The sequence below is a fragment of the Serinus canaria genome, chromosome 3 (genome assembly GCF_022539315.1).
Source record: "Serinus canaria isolate serCan28SL12 chromosome 3, serCan2020, whole genome shotgun sequence".
NCBI lineage: Eukaryota > Metazoa > Chordata > Aves > Passeriformes > Fringillidae > Serinus > Serinus canaria.
The window spans coordinates 105987636-106009636 of record NC_066316.1 but is presented as its reverse complement, the minus strand read 5'-3'; the positions used below and the strand labels follow the sequence as shown (position 1 = coordinate 106009636).

Below are 22001 nucleotides of genomic sequence, written 5' to 3'. Positions count from 1 at the left end.
TGACTGCAAACCAAACTGACTTTAAAATCGTGTGCAGCCTTGTTTGGTAATAGTAATTTCAGCATATTTGCAAAATTCTGAACAAGGTATTAAAGAATTTTCTAAAAACCAGACCTTTAACAAAAAAAGGCCAAGTGAGGTTTAAAACAAAGACAGACTGGCCAGTACCAAGCTAAATACAAGGTATGCATCAAATTCAACATTTAGGTTGTTTTGCCTTTACACAGTGTCTTCATACACATTGAACACTTTCTTCCTGCATTTGCATGTTTCTTCATAAAGGGAAAACTACAGAAAACATTTCCTTTTGCTGTTCTTCTCTTGACTGTTTCAGTTTTGCTGTAAAGTAACTTCAGGCACAGGCTTTACTCAAAATAGCAAAGGCTTGTGAAGAAACAATGAATAACTAATGCTATTGGTGTGTTTCACAAATTTTAGCACTGATCAAGCCAGTTATGCTGTTGTTTGACCAATGCACAATTGCTATCTACCGACACCACAGGAAGCTAAACCAAAACCAATTAGATTTAGGAAAGTCTTCTACTAATTCCAAATATTTTTGCCAAATTAGGAAACAAGTTATTCAATCACAGTTTGTTGCCTTTATTTAAAAACATTTTCTAATCTGAAATTAATGCAGCCAGCATCACTTCAGACTTTTCAAAGATTTTCTCTCATTTTGTAATCAAGATCATGACACTTTCAAACTGCAAATGCACACTCAAGAACACCAAAGCTGCAGTCAGACAGCTGGTTTTAGTCAAGAACCTAACTGCCCAACCTCTTAAAATGCTGGTAGCAGACATGAATCAATGCGAAATACCAAACTTACTGCCCCTTCCAATGGATAGCAAGCAGAATTTACCCACTTCAGAATTTTACACTCCCCCCTTCCAATTTCAAACTTACACTATTTATTTTTTCAAAATTTTGTGCTTCAAATGCATGAATAGTAGTACACTGCTAGTTTCAACATTTAATGCACATTTTAGACAGAACAACTGAACTTACAATGAACCACATGTGCTTTTCTAATACTAGGTTTTATATTAAGACAAATTTGAAAGCACTGATTAATAACATTCCCTGTTCAAGAAGCTCTGGGTACTGAGGATTAGAGCTGTGACTGTAGGTGGTTTGTCTTTTCAATTTTACTAATGTATTTGTCTGCACATATATTTTTTGTTTTTCATATAGGAGTCAGTGCAAGAGCAAAGAAAATTTAATTGTACCACTTGCTACATAAACCTGAATGGCACAGTAGCACAGGAAGTTTATAGCACTGGAAAGTGTTTAAAGGCATAGTTTTCAGAGATTTGTTTTCTGAGGACACTAAATAGATATTTGCCCAGTTGACTTTCATTTCAAGCACACCATGAGAGATGCTGAAGCAAATCAGTTTTATATCCCTGGGAACGAAGGAGAGTACATCCCTAGGCTGAAGTCTCACTACTTTTAGAATAGTTGGTCCAACGAAGTTGCTCCAACAAAGTAATTTTCCATTTAGAACAAAACCAGGAAAACCCAAACCCAACTTTCACTTAACCACACAAAAGAACTACAACCCCAACAACCATCCTTTGGCAGAGGTAGCACAGAGGAGTCAGGACTTGCTGAAGATCCTGGGATATGTCTTACCTGGAGATTTTAGTTCTATTCACAAACTACAGGCTTAGTAAACACAGTACAAAATATTAAGTCTTTCTGTTGTTTTCTCTTTTAGCAAAACACAGAATAGTTGGCTACAAACTTTATGCCCCAAGTACATGAACAGCAAAATAAAAGATTTGGATGGAAATGGGGCAAAGTGGAGAGAAAAATGTCAGTTTTCAAGTAAGGATTTTCAACAGCTTTGAAACTTGACCACATGCAACTAGTGTCTCCATCATCTGGGCAGTTCAGGACAGAGGCAGATAAACAGTACAAAAACAACTGTGTCCCTCTCAACTACTACTCCTGGTTGGTAATAGCCAAAAAAGCTGAAGTTTCTGTGTGATAAAGCTACAAGTGGGTCCTTATGCTAATGAGCTAGGTAGTTAAACATCACCTGATCTGGTATCAGCCCAAAAGCAGCAGAAACCACTTCAACCATTGATAAGAACAATTCCTTCAGAGCTTTCTTTGAGGCACTTCATATGCAGTATACACCAAACTACCTTGTTTGTATCTTACACATGCACCTACCACCATGTGAAGACTTGACAGAATATTACACTGCAGACCTTGTGACAAAAGTTACATCCTGAAGATTTTCAAAGTAGAGTTCGAATGTGAGTTTGCTTGCAGTATTGGATGTCAAAGAGTTACTGTGAGAAGAATGCAAACTGCAGCAGTTTACACTACAATGTAAGTGAAATGTTTCACTTTAGTCCAAAGTGCAAAAATAAATACTATTTTTCCTTAAAAGGTGCTATCAGTAGTTAAGTCTCAGAGAACTGTTCCACCTAGACCCACTTATTAAATACTAAGAAGCTTTTTACCTAAGGAAATTCTAAGGATGATCTGCTGTACAGTTAGCTCTGCTACATTATACAGCCAGGCTCTGACTACCCAATTTAGCTGAAAATACCTCTATTATAGCAGACGACAGCACAGCACCCATTCTGCTCCCTAAGAGCACAGTGCATGAGGATGTGAGGGCATCCACATATTGCTGGTTACATTTTTGGTTTTGCCTAGCTCACCCTGCAGATAATTTTTGGTCAGTTATAAAGCTAATTTGATCTTGTACTATTGATAGCATTTTTTTGCTCATTCTTGAGTTGTCCATTAGGTGTAGCAGCACTTTTGTAGTCATTGTCAGGTGCTTTTATCACTAAGAGTCTGAAGGGTTCAGTTGTTTTCCGAAGTCTCTGAACAACAACGGCGTTTTGCAACTTTGCTTCCTCAAGCGTGAGTGTCTCGTCCTGCAGCTCTCGAAAAGGCAGGGAGGTGGTCAGTGTGAAGGGAACACTTCCCTCAGATCCTTGATACTTTGTTATGAAGTCTCTGACATGGCTGATTCTGAGAAGAGAGAAATAAAAACCCAGTGTTGAGAGTTTTGGCCCTGCAATCCCCACACATGTGCGTAACACACAGCCACCATGGGACAGGAATGAAACACCACGGCATGGAATGCCTGACAGCACAGAACTGGAGCAAGACAGATGAGGCGGTATCCTGAAATGCCTGATCCACTTGGGAGGCAAGGACCAAGGTCTGCATGCTCTCAGCAGTCCCAAGGGGACAAGCATGAGTATCTACTCAAATGCACCATTGTGGCTCAGATGTAGTTACACAAACCTACCATTTCCTAACCAGCTGGTGGAGCTCTGACCTGAGGGTTCTGTAGCCAAGAGCTAGAATAAAGAAGCCTTCAGTGTGTGGTTCATGTAGCAGAACCATAATAAAAATTAAGAAGAAGGCTTTGCAAAACCTATTTGGACAGCTGATACATTGACTAGGTTGAAGTATGGTCCATCCTCCCAAAGCAGGGGCATGGTAAATTCACTACAGACTCAATCTGTCTGTGAAGAGCCTTGCAACAACTGAGCAAGACAGAAGCTTTGCTGTGAAAGAATCAGGATCGACTAATTAAAAAATGAAGATGAAAACATACATCTACACGAATAAAATTAACATAGTGTCAATGTCCATTCTCTGGTCCTGAGGCCAACTAGCAGACTGGCTGCTGGCAAATTCCTAAATTCATCCTTCCTCTCCCCCACACACAGAGTCTCCCATGAGGTTCACTGTCTCCTGGGAATGGTCCAGGACCTGAGCTAACAGCTGAACCATGGATGGTTAGGTATTGACTGAGGAAGTGCTGGCTGGCCTGGGGCAATGCCATCCTAACAGTTCAGCAGATGCCCAAGAGTTTCCATGCCTTAGCCACACTCACTCACTGGACAGACACAGCCAGCAAAGCAAAAACTGATTCCTGTGCACGCAGACCTCAACACAGAGACACTGCTTGGTCTTGTAAGTCAAGAGCCTGAAAAACCTCAATCAGGACTAAATTTTTTGTTTGGACATTTACAGGTGTCTACATGCATTACACCAAATTTCATTGGGTTCCAAGAGCAACTCAGGCAATTAGTCACCAGCTCTCTGCTTCTGGGTGAATAAGTTCCTTTCCAGGCTCCATACCTGATGCTCCAGGGTCACACTAACATAGTAAGTGCTGAAGAGGGGACACAACTCAACCCAGGACACAGCTTTCTGTGCTGTTCCTACAGCTCTGCTCTCCCAGTTGCTGCACTCTCATGTCTCAATTTCCCACACTGCAACACTACAATGCTTCTGCTCCCATCTTTCACCAGCAACCAACCCACATCTAAGCCAGTAGTTACTGTGGCACCTACACAATCTAACTGCAAAAAGCTAAAAGTCATCCATTTACCCAGACACTGGGTAATATGCTACATATGTGTTACATGCTATTAATCTATAGTTTAGTTATCAAGTAGCTGTCTTGTGCACTGAAAGGAGTGCTGTGTATGCAATCACCACTCTCAAGGATATTGCTCTAAAAGGATTTCCCTCTGGTTCTTATCAGGTTATACACAAGTACAGTGTACAGCACAAACGTGCTGCTCTTGTGGTGAGAGGCTATGTTATGATAGAATATTTATTGCACAGTGCTTCAAAAAGAGCATTACGCCAGTAAAGCTGTTTTTCTGCTTATCTCAGATGTTTTTTTCCTCTCAAAAGCACTTACCAGCTGTTCAAATGCTTATTTACTATGAAGACAAAAAGCTTCTAAATATACTTAAGTGTGTGGCACCTGGAATAATTGAGATATGAAGCCCTTCAATGAAGTATTGATAATTAAAATAGCGATGGACCCTTCAGCACTGCATCACAACAGTGTTTCAGTTCATATATCAGGCCACTAACAGTAATAAATTAGTACAAGTCATAGACAACACTACAGTCATTAACCTTCAACAGCTGAGCTTTCCTTCTGACCGGACACAGACACACAAGAGTTTATCTTGACAGCAGCCTGGGTTGTATTAAATCTGTGATACCTTCAAAGAAGCACAGGCAACACATCCTTTCCACATGACATGACTGCACAGTACTTCAGTAATTTCTTAAATTCAGATTTGAGAAAGGTCTCTTAAGACAGTAGCTCTACAATTTAATGGTAAGGTGTTAATCCCACTTTCTCAAAGCTCCTGCATACATGTGCTGTGCTGACACCTTCTGACATTATCCTTATTTCTAAGCCTCTTTGGGAACCAGAAATTTTATTAATTAAGAATCAAACACACTGTGTGCATTCTATTCTGTCCATGCTGACATGCAGGGGATGAACCTCCCTGCCCAGGGCACCAACTCCAGGCCTCCCCAGAGGTCTCTCTGGCTTAACTCTAAGTGCCTTTCTCCAGCTCTCACAAGCGGTGATGCCTATGCCCAATGACCAGCAGGCTTTTTACTAAGCCATTTGCCCCAGATGTAGTTGTTTTGTGGGAGATCTATCATGTTAAAAGCTGTTTCTTCTAGCAATGAACAATATGTACACATTAACTTTCACTAATCTACAAAGAACTCCTACAGTTTTCTCAGATTTTCCATTACACTAAGTTATGAACTGACTTTTAACAGTTCACATTTCTCTTACGCTCTCTTGTCAGCTGAAAGGTTTCTCAAATTTTCAAAGGTTTTCCAAATCCAGTCCAATGAAGAGCAGTCCAATGCTAAGTGAACTGAGGAGGTAGATTAGTCATAAAAATTAAAGACTTAAATGTACAGGCATTAAGACAAAGTTTAGATGCAAACATATATGACAGTGGTTAAATAAATCCTACCTGTGAGAAACATTGAATTTCTGAATTATCCTTTCCCCATCAGCTAACCAGATCTGGACACTGGTGATAGGCTCCAAATCATTCAAGGGTACTAAAGGCAGGTGTCTTTTGTGATCAGGCCCTGGATGATCATCTCTCACTTTAGAAATTATCTTTGGAGTAGCACTGAAAAGAAAAGTCACATGGAGTTATGGCTTCTGTGTTCACATGAAAGCTCAGACTTCCCCCCAGACCTCTGCTCCTGGAACCTTCTGCCCCATAGCAGAGTGTGCTGATGACATTTTATTTTAACAAATATAGGAATATTAACATAAATATCAGTTTTCTTTCTTCCTTATTTTTTTCTACACGTATGCCATTATTTTCACTTACAGACTAAAACATGCTAAAGAATTTCAGTTTGCTTGTGTTTAACATTTTTATAAGATGGAAAGGAGCTTTAAATATCAGAGGATTAAATATGAATATATAAGAGACAAAACTGTCTGGAGATTCTTCATGCATTTTTGTACTCTAATCACACAGGTGAAACTTTAAGGGGGTTGAGTATTGAATTTGCATACTCAAAGTTAGTTTTCAGTGTAATGTGATTACAGTAATTCAATTTAACTGAATGCTGTTAGCCTTGATTTAGACTCCAGCATCATCTATCTCAGCTTAGAAGAATTACTCATCTATCAGAAAAACTGACTTAATGTGAAAAATCCAGACTGATGCACACAGCAGTCGGATTTTTTTCCTAAGGCATTTTCCACAGCTGACCAAACCACAGGGGCAAAGATTCATAAAATGACTTAATAGAATACATCAACCTCAGTCCAAGTGCATAGTCTTAAAATACAAACAAAAAAACTGCTGGCAAGAAATGTTATGCTGAAGAAATGCCTAGAGCTTAGTGCTTCTTTCATGACTAAGCTTGTTCAGCATGTACAGTTTAAATCCTCACTGGGCCTGATCCAATGGGCACAGTCTCAGCTCCCGTGAGTATAACCAGATGTTTATTGCAGAACAATAGCAGTGATTTAAGGAGTTACCACTTCTCCTCTGAGCTCAGCTGTGGTCACAGACTACATGAACACTACATGGAAGTTTGCAGAAAAGCTCTCTTTGCACAGAAAACTGGTGAGTTATAGCTTCTTGAGAGAAAAGTGGGTAACTGAAGTCCAGAGTAACCGTCACAACTATGCTGCACACCTGCTTTGCAGACAAACACCGTTCTTATGTTCTTGTACCTGTATTAGTTTATTCATAAAGCAGAAAAGTCAAAGCTAATTTATTATTAGCTAAAGACTTAGTATGTTCAGGCTAATAAATCTGAAGTCTTAAGTGCAAGTTCAGTCAGAGCTATTTCAAAAACTTTTATTGCCCATTTAAGTGCTGCCCTAACTTCTAGGTTATGAGCCAGCAGAGGCACTTTTTTGTATCTTCCATAGAAACTCAGCAAAAAGAATGAGAATCAAGAAATCCCATTTCCAAGTGAGCAATAAGAGATGTTCACTGTAAATGGAGACAGGTAAAAGGTACAGAACTGCTCTGCATTACACAGAAATCAGCTGGGGCACAAGGACTTGGCAGCAACAAATTACAAGAGGCATATCTGTAAAATATTCTAGCATTACTAGTACAGGTGATGTACTAGCACCCACCTGCCTCACAAACAGCTTCTGTTCATGCTTGATCTCAATACAAAATAAAACTTAATCACCCTCCAGATCAGGAATAAAAGCTTGAGTATAAGCAAGATAAGATTAAACAGTTTTGCAAGCAGAGAAAAACAAATTAAATTTCAAGTCATACTTCAGTCCAGCAATGCCCAGCTCTTGCTGCCTCCTGTTTCTGGTTCAGACACTGCAGAACTCCTGTGAGTGAGCTGCCTCCAGGAGAGCAGAGGTGTCCAGCCGTGGTGTCTGACTCAGGCTGGGCTGGGCTACACCAGACACAGCTGTAACTCAGACAACTGCCTTGAAGGACACAGATTTTGGTGTCATTCCCAAACCAACCTCCTTCCCCGTCACATCTCCACATGCAGCAGGCACTGGAGGTGATTCTTTTGATAGCAAGTGTGTGTGAGACTGAAGCCAGCACATTAAGTGAAGCTTTAAGAGAAAGTTAGAGGATCTGTATTCACCAAGATTTAAAGCACTTCTATATGTAAAAAACTTTTCTCTTGCAGAACTGACAGATAAAGCCATCTAGTGGTAGGAGCTTTGACTAAAGCTAAAACCCAAGAATCTAAGTCTTATTAGCCTAAGATTGAAGCATTATAACACCTTTTAAGGCTTATTCCTTTTATAAGATTCTCAACAGAAGATGTAAACTAGAGATCGAAGAGACCTAAGAGCATCCTGTCAACTTTCTGACAAGGAAAAGCCCAGCAGTGAGGTACCATGCCTTACCCTGACTGATGGTTAGGCAGCTTGACACACAATGCTTTAGCCTAATGAGGTTACAGAGCAAGCTTGCTTTCCTACAAGGGATTTCAGTCAATAGTTTAATTAACATGTTTCTGAGGCTGTCTCAAAGATGCATAGATTAGCTCAATAGAAAAGTGGGGTTGCAAATCTAGTCATAATCCCAAACTATGAAATTCAGCTGGACAGTGACAGATAAAACACAGTATACCCATTAATAACACAGGTTCATAAGGCACACTGAAAATTTTTGATATGTTTTACTTATTTCTTCTGTAGAACAAAAGGCAGAGGATCAAGCTTGTCTGAGCTATATCAACATATATGTTATTTCCAGATCCTCCAACAAAGGTTTTGAGAACTAGTCAACAGACCAATTCAAAATGGTTCATCCATTACAAAATCCCTCCACCTGGAAACACTTGACAAAATATACAAGATTAATTTTATAAGTTTATTTGCTAAGCAAAGGTTTAGCTAGGCTATAAGCTAAAGTAAACTCTTCAGTCATCTGTCTCTCTCATTTCTAACTAATCACACAAATGCAACTGTAGAAAAGGAGTTCTATAGCTTAGAACTTGTTCCAGGTCTCAGCCAGCTCTGTTGCTGCCCCACAAAGCTTTTCTGCTGCAAGTGTGGTGTATTCATGCAATGTACATTTATTAACAGCAGAAAGTGAGCACTACTTTATGGAGCAGAAGCACTTATGGCTCATGGTTCCAACATCAGCACTAATATTTACTTGTCTTTAAGGAAAAGGCTTTGATAGCACAGCACACAATAGACAAGGAGAAGTAAGAAAAAAATAAAAAATGCTGAGCAAGTTGTAGAATGTCTCAGTGTACAAGACCAGTGAACCGAAATTCACAGATCAGCATGTTTCTGAAACCTAACTTGCCTACTGGGAAACAAGATCATTACTTGCTGTAGGCATGGCAGAGCACAAGAAGTGACTGAACAACCTAGCATTTAGCACTGGTTAGCAGCAGAAACCCAGCACACTGAAGATCTTTTTGATTTTTTTTTATGAACAGCTCTAATTGTAGATATAACAAGGTTAAGTTCTAGACTCCTGTTTGCTCAGGATTTCCATGCCACCAAAAAAAAAACTCTTGCAGCATCTCACCTATCTCTCAAGAGAAGGTTTTCCCCATTGTATCTACTCAATGGTCTGTAGTACAGAAACAGATGAAACCCATAAAACAGATTGTTGCATCTCTGAGTCAGCCTGGAACCACTCACCCTTTACCTTTATCAGTCTTTTGCTCTGCACATTATCATCTTCCCCTGCCTCAGCTGTTCCTGCCCAGGTCAGGCTTTCCCTCAGCACAAGCTCTGGGCCTTAGCAGCCAAACCCTTCCCACTTAATTGAAACAAGCTGTTCACCTAAGGCTGCACCACAGCTTAGGAACTCCAGCCTGTAGGTCACTCAGCAGTGCCACCTGGTCACTGAACATGTCCTGGTCCCTAGGCCAAAGCCTGCTTCTATAGGCACACAAGTCCTGCATGACAGGGATATGTCAAGCAGATAATATGGCTGGAGTAAGCACAAGTCACAGGGATCAAATAAATGAACTCCTGGCATGTTGCCCTACAACAGCCTTCCAAAATACAATAGTTGTTTGGTTGTAAATCAAGTCCAGTTTCAGCACTGGCATGAGGGGCTGACACGCTCCAACTACAAAAAAGACACTGATCACTGAAGAATGCTAAAATGCCTTACTGCAATACATGCATGAATAATTACTGAACAATTTTAAGAGAATGCAAAATAACCTCTTACTTCTTCAGTTCTCTTTATGGGATTGTCACACTGCCCCCTCTTCTCAAATTATTGCTAATACAACTTAAAAAGAGATTCTTTTCTCTAAAATTACGGAATAGAAGAGTGACAGCATTTCAGCTGGAAACAATTCTGCCAATATTGAGACCTTGAACAAAGAAAGCCAAGAGGTTCCTGGCTGTATCAACACAGCAACACGTCCAGTGGATGGTGGGAGCCAGTTATCCCCCAAGCTTCACGGAGAGACACCAAGATGCCCGCAGGATGGAGCACTCACACTGTCAGCAGATGCTGGAAGAGAGCAGCTTGCTCACCCTGTGGAAGAGATGGTGATGGTTGTGTTGCACATAAAAGCAGCATGCCAGGGTCTGCAGGAGGAGGTGATGCTCATTATGGTGGACAGAAATTCCAATGAGAGGCATTCAGATGGGATATAAGGAAAAAATCTTTCCCATGAGGACAGTCCAGCACTCAAGGCTGCACAGCCTCTGCTCTTATGGGATTTCAAGATCTAACTGGATAAAAGCCTAGGTAACCTCATCTGTCTCCACAGATGACCCCGCTTTGAGCAGGAGATTAGACCAGGAAATTCCAGAAATTGCTTGCAACCTGAATTTTGATCCTTCACCATAATCACCATAGTTCCCTTCAGCTACTCAATCACAGATCACATCAGCCTACTCACCTTCCTAATCTGTAACCATGTCCAGAAAAGGGATGAAACATTGGCTTTTTCGACGACAAATACACCTTATCCTTTTTATCTTCCACTTTCACTTCTACCTCCTCCTTATCAAAAACTTTTTGCAGCTCAAAAGGCAGTTCCCTTAAGAAAAAAAAACAAAAGGTCAAAAAAAAAAAGTACTATATACTGTTTTCAGTACACAAAATAGACCAATGATTAATACCTGTTCAACATTTGGCCCTTCAAGGATGATGCTTTTAAAAAACATCTTCACAAGTATTTACTAAGAGTTAGGTTAAGTGCATAGCATACAAATAACTTCAAGTTCCTGAACAGCAAATTAACTAGAAAGTATATAATAAAAAAAACCACCCTATCATGCAAGTTGTTGAATGATGCTCAAATTTACTCAGCAATTACCACTCTAAACACATAATGTGTAGGAAGTCCAGTGTTGCCATACACTGCTGCAAAGGGTTCAATTATTTTATCTCCATAGGAAAAAAAAAAAGAAAAAGGATTTTAAAGAGGAAGAACTGAGTTTGGACACAATGTATTTAATGACAAACACAGATCTCAGCTTCTAAAAATTATATCATCACTAACAGCTCCACTCTTTAGTGCAGTAACATCACACTGCTAATGCTTTAATTGCATGAACCAGAATACAATAATGCCTTTGTCTCCAAGCTCTGAGGCAGACAGTACAATTTTGGGTGGGGGGGCTCAGCTGGCCCAGGGGCTGTACTAAATGCTTCTCCACCATCAATGATTATTCAGAAACCATCTCATAATTAGCATCTTCAAAGGCAAACAGTGGAACAAAAAGTGGCAAACTTTTGATGAACGCACACAAAGGGCTTTAAACAGTGCAGTTAATTGCTATTACAACTAACACAGGTGACAGACACACAGGAGAAATAGAGTAAAAATAGTATTTTTGTTGGCCTAGCAAAATATGGAAAAGAAAAATATAATGACTTAGTAATTTCACATGCTTGATAAAGCGGTATTAAATTACATTATCCATAAAATTATATTCTCTTCTCCATTTGTACAGGGTGAGGAACAGACTACAAATTAAAGGCTCAAAATAACACTGGTTAGTATGGTCAAACTCCTTTTTTAAAGCAACAACTGCAAGCAGTAGCAGAAATCAGCATGCAAACTTTTAATACAAGGAAAAATGTAAGATGGCTATTAACACAGGAATTTATGTAAGATTGTTATATATACACAACAGCAAGTTTGTGCTTGGAAAAATGTCAGAAATTTAAGACTGATCAGAGTTGCTTGATGCTACATAGAACATCTGTGTCCATTTAAGGCTTTTCATCAAGAAAAAGAAAACAAAGACTATAAAACCAGAAATGCTCAACCCCTTGTGCACTGAGTTCATTAGTCAAAATACCATTTGATCTGTAGCTCTTATTGGGCACTGATTTATTCTTTATTTCATTGTGCACCTGCTGTGCCCCCTGCCAACACTGGCTTTTATATATTCATCAGCAACTGTACAACTACAGCCACTGAGAGCTGTGTTAAACCTGTTGATGTTCCAACAGCCATTAGCACTGCAGGAAAGAGACTGGCAGGGCCTGTGCTCCAGGGACACTGCAGTGCAGCAAAGCCACGTAAAAAATTTAGAGCATAAGCTAAGTGCTGCCCAAAGCACATCAACTCAGGCTGGTTAAGAACACAAAACTCACCCCTTTTTAATGGAGTCCAAGAACTGCTGGTTTGCAACATCAGTGTAGCTCCGAAGTTCACCGTCATTTACCGTAAACCCATTTTTCCAAAGTTTAATGATTACATCAACCTACAGAGTAAGAACAATTCTCATTATAACACTGATGAAAAAGAAGCTTGGTATACACACATACCCTGTGATTATAAATCATCCACTTCATGGACTAAAAATACTGAGAGCAGGCTCACTGTAATCTGCCTTGGCCCCATGCCAACAGACACAGCAACTGCAAGGGGTAAGTGACGTTTCTAAGTATCTTGTGTCAATCGGGGTTATAAACAAACCTTCCCCCAATCATTTTGGCTTCCTAGATCAAGAACACTCCTTCAGTTCAGCAGAGAGGAAAAAAAAACAAAAAAACCCCTGGACTATCCCAGCCAGCTGCAACTCTTCAAGAGCTAATTTGAGAGCATACATGCCCGGTGTTGGAACACCAAGTGCCAAAACAGTCCAGCTGGGGATTTATTAGGGTAAAGCCTTGTTCCAATCATTCAGGAGGATTTTCTCAAAGTAAAGGCATTGAGATGATGCATGCAGAAGCCCTTCAGTCAGGAAATGAAGCACGTATCAGAAAATTTACAAATTTACTTTCAGGCAATCATATACTTAGGTTACCCTGCAATTCCTGGGTATTCAAAACCTTGGTGGTTAGGGGAATGAAAAAATAAATTCTCAGTAATTCCTTAACTTTGCCAGAAATCATCCACTACTCCAACTTGTAGCCATTGCAATGTTTACTGAAATCTCTCCAACTGTAAGATGGATATTTGAGATTGTATTTTCATATTAATGCACCATGCAATTTAAAGAAACATTTGGTTATCGAGGTCTGATCCCTGCAATAACATTGTCTTGGCAGATACTTGGCCACAGATGAGGCCACAAGCGCAGAATTCACCACAGCTGAAAATTACTTTGAATAAGTAATTTTGATAGCACCTGACAAGTTTGCTGGTTTGGGGTTTTTTTCCCCAGTTTGACTTGTTAGGTGATTGCTACATAAATAAACAGCATGTGCAAACTGCTGAATAGAATTCCTTGTCTTTCCATTGAGTGATCTGTCAAAAGAAGTAGACAGCACCCAGCAAGATTAGATTCCATCAAAAACTCTTGTGACTCATGGCACCAATGCATATGGAAAGAGTTCTAATTTTGGGAAGGCTCCTCTACAGTGAGCCAGAATGCAAATTTAACATGGACTAATTATTCCACACCAACTTCCCATTTAAGTACTGACACAACTAATGCCATGGAACACTATTTCAGGACTGCAATTTAAGATATTGCTCCTGACATTTCATTTCTTCCAGGGTCAATTAAGGATCTATGAACATAATTTCTAGCAATGCCCACTCCAAATTTCTTCTTGTCATCTTTGTTCCACATGGCCTTTTCTCCCTCCTCTTACCAGTCACCGATGAGTAAGAGAAAAACACGAAAAGGACAGAATCACTGAGATACAAACCCACACTGAACATCCCACTACAACCATAATTATATGAATAAGACCAAATGAAAAATATTTGGGCTATGCCTCTGCATAAAAGGCTGCAGCTCCTTAAATAACTTCTTATGTAACAGTACTTGTCATTCCTCGAACTCCTGCTCACCTCACTCTTCTTCTTAATAAAGAAGAAGTGTATTAGCCAATGCCAGCATCAGTTCTAGAATGACTCTAAACCAACTATCAAGCAGTGAGAGCCAAAAGCCCAGCAGCAAAGGCCTGGCTGACTGGGAGATGGGAGGCTGTTCCTACAGCTTTCTGAATTCTGTGTGCATTTTTTTACTGATGGACTGGAAAAGACTGCTGGACTTCCGGTATATGTTCTCCAGAATACTCCTAGAGTGATGTTATAACAAAAATGACTGTTTTTTTCTTCACTGCCTACCTGGTTCTTGACTGTAGTTGGGGGCATACACATAGCACCAACCTTCTGAGCTTCTTCAAAAAGGTTATCTACAAAGTAGTCACAGTTTTGTTCTGTACCATTCAAAATCTGATCATCAGTTCCTGATTTACACACCCTGCAGAACAGACAGAAGCAAAAATGACTCCTCAGAGGACGTATTAGAAGACACATAGGTACCTCAGAATCTCAGTACCAAGAAGTACAGAAGGCACAATCCCCAGCACCCACCTTCCTCAGTTTACTCAGTATAAAACATTAGGTCAACTTTGCATTGTGCCTTTTCTATAAACTTCTTACCAATCTCTAACTGCTGCAATTTGCACTTCAAAAGCACAAGCTAAAGAACATCATCAAAAAAGATTAACTAATCTATGCAAAGCTTCTAAACTTGGTATCAGAGCCAGGAATGCAAGTTAAATTATTCATACTTCTAACCATCATACACCTAGCTGCACACCAATGAAAGGCTTTCCTTAAAGCAATTCTGTTATATGGTTCCTTTGTCATAAGTTTTAAAAAAGGCAAGAAAACTCCCCTAGGATTTACTCATCAACACCAACTTGAAATTCCCCATTCCTAGCACCATCCCAGAACCACCATCACTGTTTTGGAATGTGTATTAGGGAAACTCAAGTAATTCAACACCACTGAAGTATACAAGAAATACAATGGAAGCCTTCAACACTGTGGAGACTGCCAGGATATTAAAAAAGATGCATCAACCACATCTTTTTATAGAACACTGTATATGTGACAGCTGTTTGTTAGACTTTCACCAATCAAAATGCAGAAACATGCAACTGAATGATTATCTCAGTATAGGTTCTTTGCATAGTAAGAAGATTATACAGCTTTTCGTAAACATTGCAGGAGTTACTCCTAAAGGAGATTCAGAAAACTCTATTTTAAGCAATTCAGAAAATAAAAATCCCAGCTCTTGAAAAATTATCCAATTTTACATAAACCTCTGCATTGAATTCAAGAGCAGCAATACTTACTGGAATGCTAATTAGATATATTTGCATAACATTGAATTGTTTGCAATGCACCTATGCAACACTAAGAATCCCTGGAGATTAACATCTTAAACAAAAGAAAACCTCAATAACTTTAAAGAAGAAATTTCAAAAGTATGCTGCCCATATTTTAGTTTTCTAATAGAACAAAAGAAACTTGCAGCATTAAAGTAGGTATTCACTATGCTTTACATCAGAAATAGAACTGGAAAAGCAAACACCTCCACATCAGATGTAGAGCTGCACAGTGAGTTAGCAATTTGAAAGGCTGCCTTGCTATTTTAAATTAAAATATTTACACAGCTTCTTGCATCTAGGAAACATTTCAGGTATATGAAAAATCTTTCAGCAAAACAACAGGATTTTTTTGAAACTTGCAGTTTATGTGGAACAGATAAATACAGTAAAAATACTGTATTTTAGAATTTAACATAAAGTTTGAAAAGTAATGACAGGACACACAAACAGCAGTGGGAAAGGAAGACAAAAAATGGGGAGAACTGGCACCTACCATTCTTTCTTTACAGTTTTGATATTGTCCATGTCTTTCATTCTGGTGCTTCCCCTAATTACAAAAAGAAAATGGTTTAAAACCAAAACAAAACAAAATGACTATCACACTTTGTCTCCTTTTGTAGCTGAAGCACTCTTTATATTTTTTCCTGTGTTGATAATACATATAACCAGAAACCTCAACCTTGCCCCCCACCAAGTCTCCAGATGGTTCTTTGTTTTCCTGCAGTTTCTAATTTAATGACACATGAACCACACATCTGTTCCAGACGTTCAGGAGCAAGGTTACTTTTTCATAAATGTACAAAATACATTTCACAATAACAGTGTGATGTGAAAATACCTGCCCATACTTCTGTAAAGGGAGAGAAAAAAAAATCACAATCCTTTCCTGAGTGACATGGTTTAAACTCCCCTGATTTTACACAGCATTATGAGATGGTTGCAGAAAAACTGCACTGCCACTGCAGGCATTTGAGTGACCTTCACCTTAACTGTGCATTACTTAAAGGGGCAAGATTTGTCAGGTTACCCTTCCTACTTTACCTCAAGACATGGCTGCAGCAACTCAGAAACTGTGAATTATCATTTCTGGCCTACTGTCAGCTGGCATGAAAATCCTGGATTTGTAAGTACTAAATATGATACAGGATTAGAGTGCTGAGTCAAAAGAAATGAAGAATCCCACATTGATCTCATTACAGTCATTTTTGAATGCTCTGAAGAAAGCCACATTAAATCACTAAAAGCCAGAAACGCCCAAAAACACCCTTAAAAAATATAATCACTCTAAAACTGGAAAAACCCACAGGAAACCAGAAATTTTCAGTTGCAACTGTGTTCAGAGAGTTAACCCTGACAACCACTGGTTACAAAGATGATGGTCTACTCCTGGCAGGTTCAGGACTAAGTTATGACATTATGTGTGGCTTTCCTAGAGCATCAAACTAAGCAGTGACAGCCATCACACTCCTGAACAAAGCAGTATGCACAACACCACTAATATGAATTTTAGGTGATTTTCAGATCTAATTTAATAAGATATGGAGTTTAGGGGAAAACAACATCCACTGCAGCACAAATAAAAAAAAAACAAAAACAAAAGACAAAAAAAAACACCACATGCAGTACTAATTCATGCTCCTTGGTACTTGAATACTGGTATTCCTTCAACTTGAAAGTTAAAATCCATGTGAGATACATTCTGTAGAAAAATATGAAAACCTCCAAAAACACCCTACTACAGTCAACCTTAACTTTAACTGGTGCTGTTACTCATTAAGTCAAAATGTATTTTGCACACCTCTGACATGTCACACAAGATGAGATAGTCTTTTTTTTCCCCCACAAATGTTCTGCCAGAGCCATCTATCAGGCAAGCCTGTGCTGGTACAAGCTATGTTATATGCATATCTGTTTGTTGCTCTTGGAACCCTGCACTGCACTTGGGAAAAAAACAACTCTCAGTATCAAGTGAGCAGAGTGAAACCGGAAAGCTTAAAAAGTGTAATTTTTTCAAACTTCTCTCAAATTCAGTTTTAACACTCTGGCATGTGGGGGTTTTTTGTGTTTAGCCAAAAGTAATTCTTTGTGGTTTGTGTTAATGTGCTTATCTTCTAATCTTTCACTCCAGTAGGCTACTCCCCAAAGCAACAAGAGCCACCTCCTGCCATCTGCTTTTGTTGATCCTCTGTGACTTGTCATCAGAGCTGTTAAAAAGAAACAGACACAATGAAGCAGCTCTTCAAATTAGCTCTTTGGCTACATTAGGCTGGCCTCAAATGTGCATGAATAGTATTCAAAACTGGTCAGCTGTGAAAGCTGCTGTTCCTTCTAAAGTACAACAGCAATTACACTTAGAAGAAATGTTTGTGCTAATCTCTCTAGGTGAAGAATCATCCTATACAGCATATTGATGTTTATTATAGCCAAAAGCTGTTAGAACACAGCCATCAGAACTCACTGCAAGCACTTTAGCTCAGCACGTCAACCCAGCCAGCACAAACCACCTCCTCCCACCAACTTCTGACAGACATCCCTAGCTGCTGCTGGAAATGTTAAGAATTTTGGTACGTAATTTTTGCGTCAGTGGCAAAAAGTACCTCAGAACTGAACTACCACCTCCAGAAACTAAATTTAAGCCATGGGAAGAAGCGGGAAATGCCATCAACCCACCACAGCTACATCTATTAATTGGGGTTAGGATACTCCCGGCCATTCCCACACAGCCCCAGGGGTTTCCAGCCCCACCAAGATGAGCCACTGACCCAGCAGCGGCCTTTCACAGCCAGGCTTTCTAAACAGGCAGCTCTCAATAGGCATATTTTTTCTGGCAAATAATTGTATGGTCAATACTTCTGAGCCCACACTTCCAGTTATTTTAACACAAGAGAAACAAACCAGAAACTATCTGTGAGGCTGTCCTTGCTTTGAAGGGCAGAAATATCCACAGAAGCACATGCAGCCCCCTCCCCTGAAAGCCTGCTAGCCCCCTACTAACTTTGGCAGAACAAACTCTCCAGTTGAGAGCTGCTCACAGCACAGCACAGTCTGTCCCTGCACAGCACAGAAATTACAGCTGAAAATTGCACTGTACCGTGCCACAGAGAGATGGGAGGCTACAGAGAAATGGCAAGCACAAATTATTAGTGAGATGAGCATCAAACCTAATGGCCTGAACGTGACTGATGTGCTCAGGTACAAACCACAGCATTCATGCTTCCTCTCCAGATGGGTAAAGGAGCTGTGCACTCAGAAAGAAAGCTGTCCCCAACCTTGATGTCCAGGTGTTAGAAAGATAAATTACTTGTCTGTAGAATTGCCTTGTTAAGGTTTAGCACTTGACATGCTTCAACGATCTCAGACCTAAAGGGGAGGAGGCTAAACAAAGCTTGGGAAGAAGGATATACCACTGATGGTGGACACAAAGAATGCAGGATTTACAGACCACAAGGACATTGGGCAGAGCTTCCACGATAAAAAACTAATAAAGCCAGCTCAGCAACTGTGCTGAAATCACTTCCAAGTGGATAAAAGGTAATTCTGGCAGGGCAAAATCATGACAAGCAACTTACAGATCACCAACTCAAGAAAATCACCTATCTAAAAGAGAAAGACCGAGCACGCAGGCTATTTAGAATGAGAAGGAAGGGAATAATTATACCAATAAAGACAGAACACTAATAAGGGAACTATGCAAACTTGTAGCCAGTGAAGATTAAAGTCTATGTTTGCTGACACGCATAAAGAATAAGACGTTTTGATAGTCGTGCTGGCTTTGTGGATTTTCCACCCAGTTCTTTCTGCTCAGAACCGCAAATAAATCAAGTACCTCGGCTCTGTGTGCGGATTAGCCTTATGCACAGCAGGTCAATTAACCTATTTTGGGACAACCCCGCGGCTGCGACACCTGAACTCACCCGCACCCCGAGAGCCAGGCCGGGCACACGCTCCGCGCCAAACCAGCCCGCCAGAAGGTATTTTTAGGCGATGAGGCAATCCTACGGTACGGACGCGGAGGCGGAACGCCCAGGGAGCCCCGGAAGGGGCCAGGCCGGGCCCCCGGAGGGTCGCTCCTGCTGCGGGACGCGGCCGGTTCGGAGCAGGGCGAAGCCGAAGGGCGGAGGCAGCGGGGAGGCTCAGCCCGCCCGCCCAGGGACGGCCGCGGGCAAAGTCCGAACGCCGGCAGGAGCCGAGGGAGCGCCGGCTCTACGGAACGCGCTGCCCCTGCCCAGCCTTTCCCCGCAGAGAACTCACCCGCCCGTCCCGCAGCGACCAGCCCGGGACCGACCGCCCGCCGCGGAACTCCTCGCTGTCCCGCCTTGAGCGGCGCAGGCGCGGCGGCGCCAGGCGGGGCGGGCAGAGCTCCGCCCCGGTACCGCGGGGGGAGCGAAGGGGTCCATAAGGACCCGCACCCGCTGTGCCGGGAGAAACTCGGCTTCCTTGGGATTTGCCCTGTACTGTCCTGTCCTCCGGGAAGAGGCGAGGGCTGGGGTACTTGCGGCTCGGCGCGGCTCGCCTTTACGAGCCGGAACCCCCGCGCTGCTGCGGCGATGCCCGGGCAGCACCTGGCACAGCACAGCAGAGATAAACATCTCTGCCCAGCCTGAGACTGCGAAAGCAGCCCTGTCCCGACTGCGGAACAAAGGACACGGTCTGCGTGTCCGTCTGCCAAGCCGCGGCATATACAAGAGTGGGGAATGGTGCCTGTGTTTGGGCACCTGCCCGGCCCCGCGCCCCCGGCGGGAGCAGCCGCACGCCGAGCCCTTTGCAGAGCGGCAATGGCTCATTGTGCGGCGTGCGCTAATTACGGGCCAGTGTTGACATATGTGAAAAGGAGCCCAGCCGAGGCCTCGCACCGAGGACAAAAGAGCGGCGCGCTGTCTGGGAAGCAGAGCTCCCGAGGGTGAATTGGCCGGGAAAATGGGATGGGATCCTCGGGGAGGGAGGAAGGATTGAGCCGAGTTCCCTGCGCTGTGTTGGGCCTCGGAGAAGCCGCTCTCTGCGGGACGAGGAGGTCCCGTGGTGGTGCCCGGAGCTATGCAAGTATCTAGGGCCAACACCTAGGAGAAGCTGCCAGCCCTTAGAAACGCACACGGAGCAGAGTGAACGCGTCCTTTGCACCTGCGGGCTGTTTAATAAGGGTTAGGTTCCCCCCCCCCCGCAATAATTAGCGATGCACTGTAAAACATTTAGAATTAACCTAAACCGAACAGCCACAACTATCCAATTCACACTAATTAATGGGAAATCCATTGCGAATTTACAAGTGCGATCAAAGGTAATTCTAAAAGTAGAGGTAATACTTCATTTAGTGTCGTCTTCACGTGGGACACGTTTCTGCAATCCCTTAATCACAACAATTAAAATGACATTGTTCAGAAATATTAAAATAGGATGCTTAGTCTCAAAGTTCAGTGATGGGTGAGTAACAGAAGTAAAATCTGATACTTGACAGCTATAATTTCTTTCTCTTTATAATGCACGTCACAATGCACTGATCCTTTTGAAGGCAGTTTGGATTAATTGCTAAGTTTTAACTGGATGAGATCTAATTAGAGCTCCTGCTTATGACTCTTCCGGGAAGATAGTAAGAAATTTGCCTTTTGTTTCGGTTAAAATACATGGAGTCTTGTATTTCAAAACACGGACTGCAGAGATTCTATTCTCCCTGGTTTTGTTTAATGTTTAAAATACTTTGACATTTTAGAATAAAAGGTACTTCTTTGTTACAAGTGTTACTGATTCTATTAACCAGGTTTTATATATTTAGAACTTAAACCACAGATGTCATGACTGTAGAAAAATCATGAAATTTACAAAACCCTAAGCTAAAACATCAGAAAGTTGTTTTGCAGTGCTGGACTGTTTTAAATTTTCTTTCAATATTTTAAGTACACTATCTCCATTTCATTAAACACACCAGTTCATTAATATGCTTAACCCTTTCCTGGGGGCCCTTTCAGCAACAATTTGACAGACCCAAAGGCAAGCAGAGAAGGAGGTGAGGTTGGACTTACCTGGTGTAATGGTGCAGGTGTCCTGGCTGCAATCACTTATTGATTTAGAAGATTAGGTCTATTACTGGAAATCAGAGTATAGCTGGAGACACGCTGACCTACTACAATAGGAATCAGCGTCCTAGTGAATTCGGTTTCTTAAAAGCTCTTCTAAGTAGTGCTGTCCTCCCTTAGGAGTCAAACTGTTGACAAAGCATAGAAGTAACAAAAATCTTAAGAAATATCTGCAACCCTTGTATAATGTAAAAAATATTTTCTTTAAAGCTGGAAATTTTCAAGTTAGAGTGTTGTTACAATCAAGACATCACTAAAATCCTTTTAGACTCTGTGCATTTATTACAGCTTATTCTCTGGCAGTACACTAGATGAACAGAAGCAAATGGTCTTTTTCTTACCGTGTGGTGAATAGGAGCAAACAGCCCAGACTGTGTCTGCTGAAAAACCTCTAACAGGGTATTCATGAGATGAATACAACCATCTCATGCCCCTTTGTCAGACGAGATCAGAAGCAGTGGCGTGGAAGATAGTGTCAACCCCCAGACTTGTTTTATAATGTAGGAGTGAATCTCAGTGTTGACAAAGTAAAGCAGGGTTTTAGCTGTCACTGCCAGACCTGTCA

The 22001-nt window shown here is 41.2% G+C and overlaps 1 protein-coding gene across 5 annotated transcripts; it reads right to left on the bottom strand.

The window, feature by feature from the left end:
* Nucleotides 1-177: 177 nt before the first annotated feature.
* UBXN2A (UBX domain protein 2A) lies at nucleotides 178-21525 on the bottom strand. Of its 5 annotated transcripts, none has more exons than XM_050972494.1 (7): nucleotides 21383-21525; nucleotides 15862-15915; nucleotides 14314-14449; nucleotides 12384-12493; nucleotides 10675-10815; nucleotides 5796-5960; nucleotides 178-3003 (listed from the first exon to the last, which is right to left on the bottom strand). In XM_050972494.1, the coding sequence occupies exons 2-7, from the start codon at nucleotides 15900-15902 to the stop codon at nucleotides 2715-2717; spliced, it is 882 nt and encodes a 293-aa protein (XP_050828451.1). In that variant the 5' UTR covers nucleotides 15903-15915; nucleotides 21383-21525; the 3' UTR covers nucleotides 178-2714. The 5 variants fall into 5 exon arrangements, with proteins under 5 accessions (XP_050828451.1, XP_050828450.1, XP_018776834.2 ...); XM_050972493.1 differs by lacking the exon at nucleotides 21383-21525 and adding an exon at nucleotides 19620-19764 and having other exon boundaries at nucleotides 14356-14449; XM_018921289.3 differs by lacking the exon at nucleotides 21383-21525 and adding an exon at nucleotides 19620-19763.
* Between the last annotated feature and the right edge of the window lie 476 nt (nucleotides 21526-22001).

What these genes read in the sequence shown, in the direction of transcription:
- UBXN2A (XM_050972494.1), bottom strand. Translation starts at nt 15,902, where the DNA reads ATGAAAGACATGGACAATATCAAAACTGTAAAGAAAGAATG. An exon ending in TTGGACTCCATTAAAAAGGG is followed by an intron (nt 10,816 to 12,383) that starts GTGAGTTTTGTG and finishes TTTTTTCTTAAG; the next exon opens with GGAACTGCCTTTTGAGCTGC. An exon ending in CATGGTTACAGATTAGGAAG is followed by an intron (nt 5,961 to 10,674) that starts GTGAGTAGGCTG and finishes TTTTCTTTTCAG; the next exon opens with TGCTACTCCAAAGATAATTT.